Source organism: Dipteris shenzhenensis, chromosome 4 (genome assembly GCF_047967505.1).
Source record: "Dipteris shenzhenensis isolate YYH24624 ecotype China chromosome 4, Dip_SZ_1.0, whole genome shotgun sequence".
Classification (NCBI taxonomy): domain Eukaryota; kingdom Viridiplantae; phylum Streptophyta; class Polypodiopsida; order Gleicheniales; family Dipteridaceae; genus Dipteris; species Dipteris shenzhenensis.
In genome coordinates, this window is record NC_141599.1 from 55,982,956 (window position 1) to 55,998,894 (window position 15,939).

At 39.2% G+C, this 15,939-nt stretch overlaps 1 protein-coding gene across 1 annotated transcript; it reads left to right on the forward strand.

Moving 5' to 3' along the window:
* Positions 1-1,777: 1,777 nt before the first annotated feature.
* On the forward strand, positions 1,778-4,050 carry LOC147903080 (uncharacterized). Its single transcript, XM_087373437.1, has one exon. The coding sequence runs from the start codon at positions 1,917-1,919 to the stop codon at positions 3,177-3,179; it is 1,263 nt and encodes a 420-aa protein (XP_087229563.1). The 5' UTR covers positions 1,778-1,916; the 3' UTR covers positions 3,180-4,050.
* Positions 4,051-15,939: the final 11,889 nt, after the last annotated feature.

Genomic DNA, 15,939 nt, shown 5'->3' on the forward strand with positions numbered 1-15,939 from the left:
GAGGGAGGTGCTAGAGAGACAAGTCTTAATGAAGGAATTCATGAAGATAATTTTAATAGAGACATGAGGTTGTGTTGCATAATTGGGCCTCCCTGTGTCGCGTTGGTGCTAGGGAGGGCACCCACCTAGAAGAGTGCATAGCTGGGGAAAACACATCCCCACGTGTCGAATGTGCACGACCTTTGGTCAATGATTCCAGGCAGCACCAGTTGTTGCTAATGGTGGTTTGCAAGGAAGTCGGAGGTAGAGGCAGGAGAATTAGTGTTGAAACTGTCTCATGGGGGGGGTACTGTGTGCACATGATTTTCCAGTCGGCCCCGGCATTGGACTACCAACTCTGGCTCTATGGCATTTCAGAATGCTCGGCTGAAATCCTGAAACACCATAGAGCCAGGGTTGGTAGCCTAATGCTAGGGCCGATTGTTCATAGGGCAGCCCACACACGTAGGGACATGAGAATGGGTTGCCAGCAGCAACATCGCTCTCCCAGAATTGTGGGAGTCGTGAGGAAGCACTCTAAAGGATTGGGACCAACAAGAGAGACCACAAAACAAACAAGTGAAAGAAATGAATGACTTTTGTCATTCATAAGGCCTACAAAATGTAAAACAAAGGAGGTAGTGAATGGAGAGAGACATAGAATGACAATAAAAAAGAGGGCCCCTAAATCTCGAATGCTCACCAAACTCCATTAGGGCACTTAACTCCCACTTGATGACGACAACCAATCAAAGCATCACACCTATAATACTAAATTCTGAATTTTTGCTTTACAAAATGAGAACAATTGCTAGGGCAGGCCAAAAACAACTAACATTTTTGGGTAAATCAAAACTGTGCCAACTTCATAAGCCTGAATCTGGATGTGGTACTAATGTGAACACTGAACATAAAGATGATAGTGAGTGCAAAGGTGGTCCATTGCGAAGGACGGTGTGGCTAAGCGGTTAGTTGATGATGTGGAATCCAACTTGACTGCGAAGTGGGGCTGTCATGCGCGTGCGACGACTGATGATGATGATGACTGGGACTTTGTGTTTGCCTAACCCAGAGGTGCGAGCGGGAAAAAGCGGTGGCGAAAGGGTTGGTTGCGTGCGGGTTCGACCAGAAAATGATCACTTGCTACTAGTAAGCTAGGCCATTGGATTGATGTGTTGTAGTTGCGTGTACTTTGGAAAACTAGTTGGCAGCAGTGGCCACTAGACAAGTGGCCCAGGGAAGTTTAAACGCAGCATTAAAAATGGTAACCGGTCAAGGATGAGGGTCACAGGATGGAATACCGGCCGGTCAACTGCATGTGATCTTGGCGATTCAGGCAGCGTGGCCACCGACATTCCAATTATATAGTGCTGAGACCACGTCGGATGCTTGCGCCCGGCCAACTGCCATGCCATTAGCATGGTGCCACGCGGATGATGACGTGGTCGTCTTCTCCTAAGGGGTCATGCGGGTTGTATTTTGGAACCCCTTCACGACGGAGGCCTTGTGCGCAGGGGCGCAAGCCCTCTATAGCTGGGAAGCTTCAAGCTCCCACCCTCTCTCCATAACCTCTCTCGTCTTCCTTTACCCCTTGGCCTTGCCTCACACAATTCTCATTCTTGTCCTCGCCCTCTCCTTGTGTGTGTATTAGCGCTCTCCTTGTGTGTGTATTAGCAGCAGCTACAGCTTCCATCCCCTAGCAGCATCTTTCTCTAGCCCACTATGCCTTCCTGTCAATCGCTCCAGCTTGCCGGCCCTGGCGTTTGGATTTGGATGCGAGACCCCCGCTCGTCCAATCCCAGCTTTCGTAGATGATCGCAGACATCCGTGTTTCTTGTGTATAAACATTGGCTGCAATCCTTGGCGAGAAGTTGCTTTTCTCGAAATCCGCATGCTCCCATTTCTTAACTTTTGTTTATTTTTTGGTATCTCCCTTAATGGCTCTTGAGAGGACCGACGTCGGATTGGATGATGCCCTGCGGATCAAAGGCCCTTGGAGCCCCGAGGAAGATGAAGCCTTGCAGAATCTGGTCGACGTACATGGAGCCCGTAATTGGTCTCTAATCAGTAAGGGCATACCTGGGCGCTCCGGTAAGTCATGCCGGCTCAGATGGTGTAATCAGCTCAGTCCTCAGGTAGAGCATCGCCCTTTCTCTCCTACAGAGGATGCTACGATCATTGAAGCCCACGTCCGACACGGGAATAAATGGGCGACCATTGCTCGTCTTCTACCTGGGCGCACTGATAACGCCATTAAGAATCATTGGAATTCCACTCTCAAGCGACGGTGTCAAGATGACAGGGCAACTGGCGAAGAATCGATTGCGCCATACTGTCGTAAAGCACTCTCTGATGAAGGGGAAATTAGCAGTTATGACGGGCGGAAAAGAACTAGTTCCGAACTGTCGCATGATGGCAGTTTGCAGGAAGATGCCTGTTGGGAGGCTGAATCAAGGAGGCTGAAAAGGATAACGCTCGCCCCAGAATCTCCAACGAGTTCTAGAAGTAGTGATGCGACACCAATCTCGTGTCCTCAAATTCTCAAGCCAGTACCTCGGTCATCCGCATTCAACTATTACAATTCAAGCGCGACTGCGGTGAATATGAAAGTTCAGTCGGATGCTACAATCGATCCTCCCACGGGCCTGAGCCTTTCTTTGCCCCGGAGTCTGCAGAAGAAAAATCCAAATGAGGCGGGAGGCCGCCATGTACAGGGGCAGGGTAATTTGAACTTCGAAAACATCAACAACGATCTTATTTTTCATAGTATCGGATCATTAAATCAATCACCTACTGCTTTTTGCGCTTTCCCTTTAGTTTTACCAAGCTTTCAGTCATTACCTGCTACGTTTACGAACGGATACTTGAAGGCTGAAGACGCCGTTGCCATGATGAATGCTGCTGTGAGATTGGCCATAGGACAGGCCCTCTCCACCATCTATCCATCATCTCATGCAGGGTTCATGGTTCAAGCCCCTGTAGGAGCTCCATCTTTAGGACAGGGGATGGATAGTGCGATGAATGCAGGTTTGGCAGCAGCCATGAAAGAGATGGTGGCTAAAGAAGTGCAGAACTATATGATGGCTCTGCCAGTTCAGTCTACTGCAGTTTCTCAATCCGACCACTCATCCATGGTTACTCGTGCAGAGAATGTGCGAAGTGGGTCTTCCTCCATTCAGGGGAATGAGGCTAAATTTTAGAGTGTGGCTGAGCATCATCGGAGTTTGGGTCTGAGTGTTTTGGAATGCGTGTGTACATTTTTCCTGACGTGTATTTTATAGTTGCACCGCCTGGCATTCAATAAGAAAGATCTAGACCACAGGGTTGATGCTGCTTTCCTTGTAAATGTTGGGCAAGTTCCTGCAAAAGATTCATTTTGAGAAGGTGGCACAGCTAATAGGTTAGTGGGTTGCAGGATCAAAAGCACAGATGGGTCAGATGATTCTGGAAAGATTGGGATTTGAGTCCAACAGGGGCTGTGTTCCAGATCAGAGTGATTTCGAATGCTCTGCTTCATTCCTGCGCTGACCAGGATCATGAATAGATGTCTCACTCGTGGTTGCTCCTAATTCATGGACAAAATACCACGGGGAATCTATGTATTTGCATTATTGTGGGCACTGGGAATGTCGAGTTGTTTCATCTTCTGAGATGATGAAGAAGTGCAATTTGAAGCCTGAAATCTCAGTTATTTTCCATCTTTGAGATTATTATGAACTGGAGGTTCAAGGCTCTGCAGAACACACGCCTTCTTCCCGAAACAGAGAATCGTCTGTGCCAGGGATCAAACCTACTCAAGGTATGGATGGAAGTTTGGTAGCACTGATTCAGCACATTTGGTTGATAGGCTCGGCTTTGAGTTTTCCCTCCAGGTGCAGCTTGGGTAAAATACTTCTCTTTCTTGCCAATTTGCTGTTAATTTCTGTTAAAAGGGTTCAGGCATAACTTCAATGGCTTGAGCAAGCTGTGGTTGCCAATGAAGGGGTGTGTTGCATCTCGTGGTTTGATTCTGATTTTAGGATTTTTCTTTTGAAGGTTTGTTAACATGCAGGTAAAGTTAAAGGGCTCATTTGAAGAGTTTCTTCTATCCCAGGGATGAGAATATTATTCTTACCTTCGGCCTGTGATTGTAGTTTGCCTTGATTTTTAGTCTTTGGCATATTAATCAATCTAGTTCCTTTTTTGAGAAAGTGGACAGGTAGGCAAAAAGGTATTTCTCAGCCTATTACACATGTATTTTATGTATGATATTTTCCTGTGTTTGAAATTGCTTTCTTCTTTTCAACTCATTTCTTATACTGACTTCTCCTGCTGGTATTTGCAGCCATGAGGTGTGTACATCTGGTAAAATGCTCTCCTTTTGATATCTGTTTCATTCTGTGATTCTTTACATTCCACTGGTGTTCCTCTCCACAGAGGGATTGTCTTTAACTGTCACTAGGGGTATAACTAATCGTATGAAATTGGTGCTCCGAGTCTCAAAACTAGAACTAGAGGTGTAAACTGAAGGAAAATGACAATTCTTGTTGGGAAGAAACCCTACACTTCCTAGAGCTTCTACACAAGTCAAGGGTTAATTAAAAATCTCGCAAAAATTGATACAGTGAGCCTAGGAAATAATGCAATTTCCATATTAGTCAAGCAACATTCAGTTCACCTTGGACATGTCAAGAATAAGGCTGATTTAAGATGTAGAAAATCCAAATTTCTATTGTAGTAGATTTCCGTGGCATGCACACATCTGTATGATCCTTCCATAGATGCCCATGTATCCCCGCACATACTGATATCATGAGATGCTTATGCCCATCATAGTAGTTAGTTCGTAGCGAATAGATGAGGCTGAACATAGATGCTTATGCCCATCATAGTAGTTAGTTCATAGAGAATAGATGAGGCTGAACATTCACCTGGCTGCATAGCGGAACTTTAGGGTCACTATAGGACCCCTTAGAGGTGGTTATTATTTCAGGCAGAGGTTTAGGCATGATCTTAACTCATCATTGTTTCTTGCACATTTTCAAATTTACAATGCTCTACATGAACATACAGTTGCAATTGTTTATTTTTTACATGAAAATAAATGAGAAAGGAGAGGGTAAAATGGCAATTCTAACTGCAGCTCGACTGGAAGAGAGTGAAAATGTGATCTGAAACTCACCTCAACACCCCCCCCTCAAGCAATGGAAGAAAGCACAATGTTTTGCATGTAATGATTTAAGCATCTTCAGTTGAGGAAGGAACATACTATTGTTTAATGGAATCTTTGCGTTGGGATGGATTGATAATAAACCTTGTGGCTTGGATTCCAATTTATATACTTCTATTTCGATGCTAGCATGGTCTTTATTGTTCTAGGAATGCCATAGTGAAAGAACTAGACCATGTAAGATCTTCACATGTATTCGTTTTGGGCATGGATTGTTAATTAGCATACTTCTATTTAGATGTGAGCTTTATTCCAGGAATCGAATGCCATAGGACTGTGTAACATCTTGATGAGGGCTTAAAAGGTTCCAATTGCATTGAAACCAAGGAAAACATTGGTTCTTAGGTACAAATATTTTTGTGTGAAGGTGGGAGGTAATGAAAGTTGGTAGGCAAGGCTTATAAGAAAGCAAAAACATTGGTGCTTCTCTTGTTTAATCTTTGTAGTTACACATTATTTTGTGTCAAGTTAAAAGGTAATGGAGGTCTTTGGCAAGGCTTGATTTTGTAGGCTATGGATAGGGAAGAGCAAGGAGGCATGAGCAAGCTTTGGAAACCAAGTTTTGTAGATGTCAAATTTGATTAAAATTAGAATATGAGGGCAATTTCATGTATTTATACGAGGAAACTTATTAGAGCTCCCCAATTAAGACATAAGTGCATTAATTTGGAAGGAAATATCTTTAAAAGCGATCCATGTAAGGACAAAGAAGTGAATGTCTACGAGGGCAATTTCATGTATTTATAAGAGGAAACCTATTAGAGCTCCCCAATTAAGACATAAGTGCATTAATTTGGAAGGAAATATCTTTAAAAGCGATCTATGTAAGGACAAAGAAGTGAATAGACGAGGGCAATTTCATGTATTTATATGAGGAAACTTATTAGAGCTCCCCAATTAAGATGACAAGTGCATTAATTTGGAAGGAAATATCTTTAAAAGTGACCTATGAAAGGAGAAAGAAGTGAATGGATGCTGCCATCGAGTTTTATGAAAAGCTTTTACTTCGAATGAGGACAGGTATGTAACATCAATTGAAAATTAAAATATCTTGTGTATAGGGAGTATTGTTATTGTAATTTATGAATTACTAGAAAAAGAGAAATTGGCCATAAAGAGCATGGAGATATGGAGATTAGTCTCTAAAGGTGTTCAATGACTAAATGGATTCTAGTAACCCCCATCCAGCATTTGACGTTTGGTAATGGGGCTGGAGGACCGCCACATAGAGATTACCTAAGGGGTGGGGCATTTGACAGATGGCAGCAAGTCTCCCTCTATCTTCTATTTGCACTAACTAAGCAAACAAGCATAATGATGTATTAGGAGATGAAATATTGGGTCCTTACAATGCTTTGTGTATAGGCCCCCCAAGAAGCTAAAAACTCAAACTAAAACTAAGGCTTGTTTAGTTAAGTGCATGTACTTTTGATATGGTTATTCTAGCCTAAGAATTTCCCTTAGAAGGTATAGCTTGGGGACTCTACACAAAGTGTGTCTTAAGCTTAGCATGGGCTTTTCCCAGCCACATCCTTACGCTCATCTTTTACAAAAGTATCAGTTGCATCAAGTGGCAACCCATATGACAAGTTTTTGATCAGTACTACCCTCAATTGTACATCAACTAGATGGTGTATAACCCACTTACTAATTTTGTGACACCTTAAAAGGTGGAAGGATACACCTAAGTAGGACAAAGCAAGATGGCTTTACAGTCCCCTTTGAGGAAATTCATGTGTTAGTGGAGAGACTTGTTACCTTTGAGCTACAAGTCTAAACTTGATGTTAAGTATTATGACAAAGCACACAGCAAGTCAGCTTGCTAGTCTTCTCTTGAGGAGTGACCATTTATGTTTATAAAGAGGAGTTAAACTTGCCAATTTAACCTCCTTTCTTCCACCACATGGTCCACTAGTTAAGGTTGTGTCACATACTAGGAAATTGAGGGCCATCCTTCTCCTACAATAGAAGTACTCACAGAGATCAGGTCTCGCGAGAATCAAGGCTAACCCCCTTCAAAGCATGTCTTGATTTGTCCAATTTGCCTTGGCTACATCTCAAATCTATGCTTAGTTTGAAATGCCATTCCTTTAAAGCCTTCTAGCCCTTTGCATGTACATGATGCTAAGGGATTGCCCTCTTCCCATTGTAGGGGTTTACTTGTAGGTTTTTTGAAAGTGAAGAAGGTATGGAGAGGCATTTGGTGTCTTGCGATGTGAGTTTTCTCATAATCCCACGGTCTCTTATCTTGAGGTAGCCGAGATGGAATTTGATTTTCCATGTTCATGTTGATGTATCTAGATTTGCCATAGGAGCAACCTTAATCCAACTGGAAGGGAAGATGGATTTTCCAATTTACTATGCTTGCTAGATCTTGTGCTACCCTGGTGCAACTATAGGAGCACCCAGCTGGATTCGCCTCGCTTTGGTCTAGTATCATATATTCATATATATTGTATATAGGCATCCATTGTCAATAGAGCCGGTTATTGTTCGGATGATGGCTCGCTTCGGTCGGTTGGATTCATCTTGATGACGGCCTTTCCAACTAGATGTGTGATCACACGGTCGATGATGAATTGGTCTCTATTCAAATAGAAGAGCTCCATAAGAAGCTCAAGGGGCAAATACAAGAGAAGCTCAAAAGAGATGTGAAGATCTTCTTAGAAGCATAGCTATGATATAATTGTAGGAAGAAGTAAAGGAGCAAGCTATAATGGCAGGCTCTTGAATTGAAAGAAACTCAAGTTTAGAGGGTTACCACACAATTTCTTGGAAAGAAACATCCATAAAACTCCGTAAGCTTTACTAGGAACTAATTTAGATCTATAATTTGAGATATGACAAGGAGTAGCTATTCTTACTTTTGAGGTTCTTAGACAGATCAATTAGTTGAAAGATCTACAAGTGTGGATTGCAAAGAAACAAAACCTCAGACTAGAAAAAGTGAAGGTGACTAGAAAAGAAGACAAATGGATTGTCAACTAAGATGGTCATCCATTGACCAAGGATTTCAAAGCTAACCCAATAGATCCTCAATTTATACTCGATGTATGATCTCTGGTTGTTGTCTTGTGTTCTTAGCTTTTTGTTCATCAATTGTACTCGATGAACCAATTGTATTATGGTACTTGATGAACCAATTGTATTATGGTACTCGATGAACCAATTGTATTATGGTACATAACTTATGTATTATTTGAACCATGTGTAATCAGAACTTAACGTAACTATTTCATGTCATTCAAGACACTTTTTTTTTGCCCAAAATATGCATTTAGCAATACATTTACTTACAACTCACAATTGAGGTTAGCATTCCATTAAGGAAAGCTAAGAAAATTATTTGCTTTGAATGACTATTTATAATTCGATCCAATTTAGAAGAGGCATTAGATATGGCCAATGGAAATCCTTGACCTCAACAAAGTTTAATACTATAATGACAAAAGAAGCTCAAATGTCGTTTTGCTATTGTTGACAGTAAATGACACATTGTTTTACATTTTACAAGAGAGAACCTATTCACACCTTCAATTAAGCCAACAAAATGGTACTCCTGATGTGGTATCAACAACATTCTAGCATTGTATAGGTGCAGGAGGTTAGAATGTTCCTATGTTGAGATCAAGACTGTAGTAGTTTGAGGGACTGTTAGTTGTAGTTTGAAAGATAGTTAAATACTGCATTTGATAGGTATGGCAATAGCAGTACCAAGCTTAGAAAGTGCTTGCACTGTAGTGTTACTGATTCAACATGTGACATAGTTATCTGGTTGTTTAGTATAAACAGTTTTCTTGTTTTTTGAAGTTCTACATGAAGGTTATAGTTCTTTTTGCATGCATAGTCTACTATTATACAATGCTTGACACAGTTTCAAAAAACAAGAATTGTAAGGGATGGTGAACCAATACTATGACATGATGAAAGAGCAGGTGGCAAATTGTGTAGAAGCTGGTATTGCAAATTTCTTGGATTAATTGGGAAGTGAGTCAACCATTGTTAGTGTTTTCAGATATATAAGTACAATAGAGTTCGTGTTCTTGCAATGCAAGAGTTCGTTGTATCAAATTGTATCATGAACCTACCACAAGAAATAATATATGATCCTACTTAGGTAATTAAATGGCAACTTCATGAATTGCATAAAATCATTGATTGGGCAACCTTGAACGAACTCCTAGGGGGATTCACTCTTCATTAAAGGGGGACATCTTCTTCGTGCATGAACTTCAAGAAAACCCCCTATTTAAGATCCATGTAGGATGATAAAACATCCCTATTTAAGCTTATAAGATACTACCAAAATTCTATTATGTCCCCCCCTTTCCTTAAATCTACATTCTTTCTCAAGCATTTAGATTACACAATAAGAAATTTTAGATTACTTTCCCTATGACTATTTAAAACCATACACAAAACCAAACTTGTTCGGACTAGTTACCCAAGGTAGCCTATACTTTGTCCCTCCCTCTTAAATATGGCATGGCCCCCCTAACTTAAATTCAATATTGGGAAAAAATAAAAAGGGCCCCCACCCCTAATGTATAAGCTTAAGCCTCATTTCAAAAAAAACCCCTATTGTACACTCACTTGATATCATAAGTTTCCCCATGTGAATCCCCCAGGAATGAACTTAAGTCTGCAAATGCCATCAGCAAAAGCACCACGAAGAATATAATATAATTTACCCTAGCCAGGTCCAAAATAAGTTGGACTATGCAAGGAGATCCTACAATGTGTCAAACCTATGTTATTTTCCCTTCTGAGTGTATCAACTTAATAGATGACGGCATCATCGGATGAGATGCCAATGGTTTTATGTATAAAGTCTTTTTCAGGTAAATATGGAACATAAACCCAAATCAAGTGTATCCAAGGAAAAAAAATTATTACAAAAATGCCACGTATGCAGACAAACGTATGCAGACATCACTAGAGAGGCACATATGCAAGTACAGTAGTAATTGGGTACATTGAAAGAGCTCCTTCATGGACAACTCTTTTGGAATGGAGGAACTCTTCGAGAAATGACGAGAAAACAACATGATTTTAAGAACTTATCCGATGAAGATTTGGAACGCCAGCAAATAATGTACAGAGAAGCAATGAACATGGTTGCTGCTCTAGTGCTATCGGTTTCAAAATTACATACAGTTGGGTTTCTAAACTTCAAGGATTTATGAAATGTAACTGATAAGGAGGCAATTGCACAGTTCATTGAAAGCCATCCTTGGAAAGAACCTAAGCTTATAGACATTGCAAAAGTAGTTTGGCATACAATATACAATGACTCGTACGCATTAGGCTTCATTACAAAACATCTTTGTAACTTTATTGCTTCAGCATCAGAAAGTAAAGAGGTAAGCACTAGAGTAAGCTTATTCATCAGAAAGAACCATCTAAAAAAGTCCTTTCATCAACCATATCCAATTCCGTTGAAGATGTACTAGCTATTATATCAAGTAAAGTCTTTAGATCATACATAGAATGCACTTAGCTTCATACCTAAGCTTACTTTCACGAATCCTTCAGAATGAGTTGTCAACTACTGTTTCCTAGTTGAAGCATATTTGAGCAATGTATACATTACAATAATAGAGTAGCTTTTGTGTTGGTCAATGTTCTTGCTATTTAAATATGGTTTCAATACAAATAGTGTTGAACATTAACTTATGTCTTGCTATACGTCCATTACATAAGCATGATGAAAGTAAATTTTTTATTTATAATGTTATCTTACTAAATTGAACCTAAGCTTTTGATGTTTTCATTTGGCGATAATCTTTCTTTAGAAATTCATTTTTGCTTTCATAGTCATGTACAATGTGTCAGAAAATGTAACCGTTTTAGAGTTACAAAAACAATGTGCAGTAACACTTGCTAATTTAGTGGTATGAAATTTAGTACTGAAGTGGCGTCTTTTGCAAGTACTTTCATTTAGTGTTTGTTGCACTAGATTTTACAAAAAAGTGTTTGGTTACAAAGCGAGCGCATCGAATTTGCAATTACTTCTTTAAGATGTTGGCTCTTGTACATGAATTTTTTGATCTTCTTTTCTATCACTTCACTACTACTGAAACCAAAGTTTTTGGCACAAAGAAACGTTCCACAGTGCCTGTTAATACTTTCGCAAAAATGACTATGAAACTTGAAGTTGTGCACATAAAAGATTTTGAAATGAACATACAAGACATTGCAGTCAAAGGCCTAGTACTAAATAGACCACATATGACAGGAAGAAAGATTTCACGTATCAAAAATTTTGTGCAGACTTGCTTGATAGGATCACAATTACACTACATCTTGATGGTAACCTAATTTCTCATGAGAAATTAATTAAACGAGGCACATGTACATGTTTAAGTTGAAAGCTTCTAGGTAGTAAGAAGAAAAGGAAGCATGTACAAAAAAGTGACTCAGAGTTTATAACTACTGGAACACGTGTGCTACCAATTCCAAAGTTTGAAATATGCCTGCAAATGTTCTCCACAATAGATATCATAAGCTTTTGTAAAAAAGAGAGGTACGTATCAAGAACTATCCAATTAACTATACTTGCAGATGCAAGGTACATTGAGTGTTAGTACGCAAAGCAACACTACTTAAAAGTCAATGATGGAATAACCTTTGAGGATGTTGCAACAGTAATCTACTTACTACATTTTATTACCTTGGACCCAGCTACTACATACATAAGAAACCACTATTGTGTTCATTGTGTATATTTGATTCATTCAAATTTTGTGCTTCATCTATGTTCTAGCTTGCATTTTGGGATGACTTTGAAGAAATTAAAAAAAGCATGCTCGAAGAACTGTTCGATGGTTGTGCAACAGCATATCTGGTAAAAAGTGTAGGACTCAAACGATGGTACAACAAAAAGGAAATTACCATTCACATGCTACTCTTTCGCCATTCCTATGATGTACAAAGATGACGTTAAAAAGTTACGGAAGTAGTTGCTTTTCACAAGTTAGCAAAAAGCTCCATAAAGGAAGTAAGTCATAGTTGTGTGTTCCTTTTGGGCTCATTGTTCTCAAAAATGCCTCAAAGCAGGTTGTAACTAATTACATAGACATGTTCATTGCCGGCTTCAATGAGATAAAGTACACTTAGAACTTGCCCACTTGTCCAAGTTCTTTAGTCTCCAAGTAGTCAAGGTTGCAATGTTGTTTTTCACTAGTAGTCACAACACTTTTGTAAAGAAAGTATGAGTGAGGCACTATTCTCTGTGTAGTTTGAAGTTCTTGTACACTTTCTGTTAGAACAAGCGTGGTTCTAAACTTTAAAGGACCTTGTACTCACATCGGTTTTCATTGGAACAAGTGTGGTGTTGAAATTTGGAGGAACTTGTACTTATATAGACAAGAAGAAAACTGTATAGAGCTAATGGCCTCATGGTGTACTAAGGAAAGCAAAATGGTATTGTGTGGATCACTAAAGAAAGGAACAAATAATGTGCGCAACGACAAAATAGAAAACATTCTCAGGATTCAAGAAAATGAGTAAGACGTAATTTAAAAAAAGAAAACACATATAAGGAAAAGGTTAGTGTGAATATACTCTGTTTCATAAAGAAATAATGACGAACAAAAAAAAAAAATCAATCGAACCTAGCCGCCGAGTACTTTCGCTTGACAATGTCTTGCTCAATGAACACTGGATTCAAATTTCTAACTACCCATATAAAACCCTGGTGACCGTTTACTTGGCACAATTTCATATTGCATAGGAGGAAGCCTCAAATTGTCAAGCTTGCGACAGATGGTGGTAAACCATTTTATGCATAAGCTTTAACAACACGATAGTGCTGCACTATTTTGTTTATTGTCTTCCCTTATGCTAGGTTTTCATAATCTTCAAATGCCAACTAAGGGCCTTAGCACATGGATGGGGCTAGCATGGGTTTAGGATGGGAATATTTTTGTCATCATTACTCCCATCCTACACCAAGTGGTCTAGGATGGATTTAGAATGGGAGTAGCCACTTTTTTTCCCATCCTGAATCATGGCCTCTAGACCCTGGCAGCCAGACATACAATAAGAAGAATGCAATTCACAACACAACCTACAACTGCTAGGAAAATACATCACTCATGAAACCTTACATTGGAAAACCTTGCATTTGATCCATCTAGGTCAACAAAGCATGGCTTGACATATACAACAATATCACATGCACGCCACAAAAGGCAATTGTAATTATTCAAGCCACTCACACAAAAACTTCAAGGTTGACTCAAAAGTGCAAACAGAGATGGTACGATGGTCTCTATAGAAAAAACATGGAAGCTAACTATTTTGAAGTTGCAAAAGTACACAATTGAACACATATTTCTCCAGTCTCACTGAACACAAGGACAAGGTCTTTACCTTCACACTTTGTAGACATTAACTATGATCCTAACTTAAAAGCATCACATATACTTTTGTTAAATGAAACAAGAACTCATGATCTGTCACTTTACATTGACCAATCACGGTACAATGCAATAACAATGAACAATTCCATGGTCCTAACTTTCTCTATGATAAGAAAATGATACATGTCACATACCCAAGTAAGTATAATGAGAGAGAATGAATTCATTGCAGTCCACATCAATCCTTCTTCAAGAAATTTTGTATTCATTATTGCAACATACCATTCCTCAAGACGAAACACTTACACATACCTGAATGAGGTGCGACAAATGCTAATGCTCTTACCAACAACATGTCCAACCATTGTCTTTGGTGACTTCAACATTGACATGCTAACTTCCATTGCAAATCAGTCACAGTTGCAAGTACTTATGGAAAGCCTCAACATGGAGCTCACGTTCAAACAATCAACAACAACTTGCAACTCACAATTAGACCATATATGAACAAATGCTCCTTTACAAGTTAGCATATCAGGAACCATAGCATCATATTGGACTATGATTATATTTGAATCTATATTGTCTACCGCATGCCAACATGTAATGCACAATTTATTTATACAACTAATGTGACTTGCCATACTTCCTAGATGCAAAATATGGTTTTTTGAACATGGCCCTTGAAGCAACATCAATAGGTATTAACACTTCTGTTCTCTATTCATAGTTCAGAGTAAGACATGCACTGAACAAATATATGTCAAAATAGTAAGACACTTACTAAGCAACTATTTTTAACTGTTGTAAATAAAAGCATGCAAAAATAGCAGCATTACTTTAATGATTGGGTCAATGCACGATCAGCAAGTGTAGTCAATCACAAAACTATTTTAGGGGCAGTTTTGGTGCCTTGAGGGTGAGATTTTGGGGCCATGACATGATGTGCTAGTGAGTGGGACTTTGAATTTTGAGTGGACTCATGCTCTCGCTGGAATTTTATTCAACAATTTTAGGGCCATGAGAGACACGTGAGTGTGCGAGATTTTGAGTTTTGGGCGGACTCAAACTGTCGCCAAAATTTTTCCCAACATAATGATTGCCGCACTAGCATAATAATGAGACACAATCTATCAAAACTTGGTGTTCTGAACACCACAAATCTCGACACATGTCACTACATGAGTAATTATTCCCTCCTTCATGTAGCCTTTGTGCTACATCTTTGTACATCAACTATCCACAGTCTGTCCTATCATCTACTCACCGCAGCTCACCACTTGTGATCTACATGCAGCTTTTTCATGTTGATCTAGATTCGTGACTACAATTTTGACAAGGTGGTGATGTTGGCTTGGAGTGATTCTTGGAATTATTTTAGTGGTGGTTGTGTCTACTCCTAAACCAAAGAAAATGTATTTACCTTAATTTGTTGAGTCACATGAGACCCACACTGGAGTCCCACAATTGTTCGTATATTTTTCATCGAGGGGTCCCCTTTCATGTCAATATGGCCCTTGAGTACAATGGGAACCCCTCAAGGGCCATATATACAGTTGCATTTTTAAATAGCATAATTTATGTTCTTAGCATGCCATTGGGTAGGTTTAAACCAGCCCGATGGTTGAAATAGAATGTTGTTATATTATCATGAGGGTGCAATTAATAGTCTAAAACAAGGGATTAAAAGTTAACCCTAAACTAAGAAAAATGTATTTCCTTATGCAACCACCACATTGGGTTTTTTTTCCCTAAAGAACCACCACATTGGTTTTATTTTAGTGCGGGTTGTAATTAATCCCAAACCAAGGAACATGTATTTCCTTGCAATTCCATGCTAGTTCTTGGAACTATTTTAGAGTTGCTTGCAGCTTATCCTAAACCTAAGGAAAATACATTTCCTTGTTTACCAATTGCTTCTGCAACAACTACAACCAATAACAATGATTACCACAAGTAAAGATTGTGATAATAGTATTATTTATATTAAAGTTGAAATAAAAGAGATTACACGTGGTGAGTATAGAAACTTACCCATTGTTAAGAGCAAAAGTTGAGCAAAAGAGATTACATCCAAAGATAGTTTATAACAACCCAGTAGCTATTGTTGCTGAGATCATCATCAACCAAACATTGAACAAAAGAGATTACATCTAAACCCAAAGATAGTTTATAATAAATCAGTAATTGCAAAGAGCCTCATCAAACAAAAATTAAACAAAAGAGATTACATCTACATGCAATGACATTTTATAGCAACTCAACAATTATCGAGAGCCCCATCGAGCAAAAATTTAAAAAAATAGATATCCAAAGCTAGATTTTGCCATAATAGTATTATATTAAAGTTGAAACAAAAGATTACATCAAGCGAGGATAACCACT

Bases quoted from the DNA above. Each gene is read 5' to 3' on its own strand.
- LOC147903080 (XM_087373437.1), top strand. From the start codon at position 1,917: ATGGCTCTTGAGAGGACCGACGTCGGATTGGATGATGCCCTGCGGATC.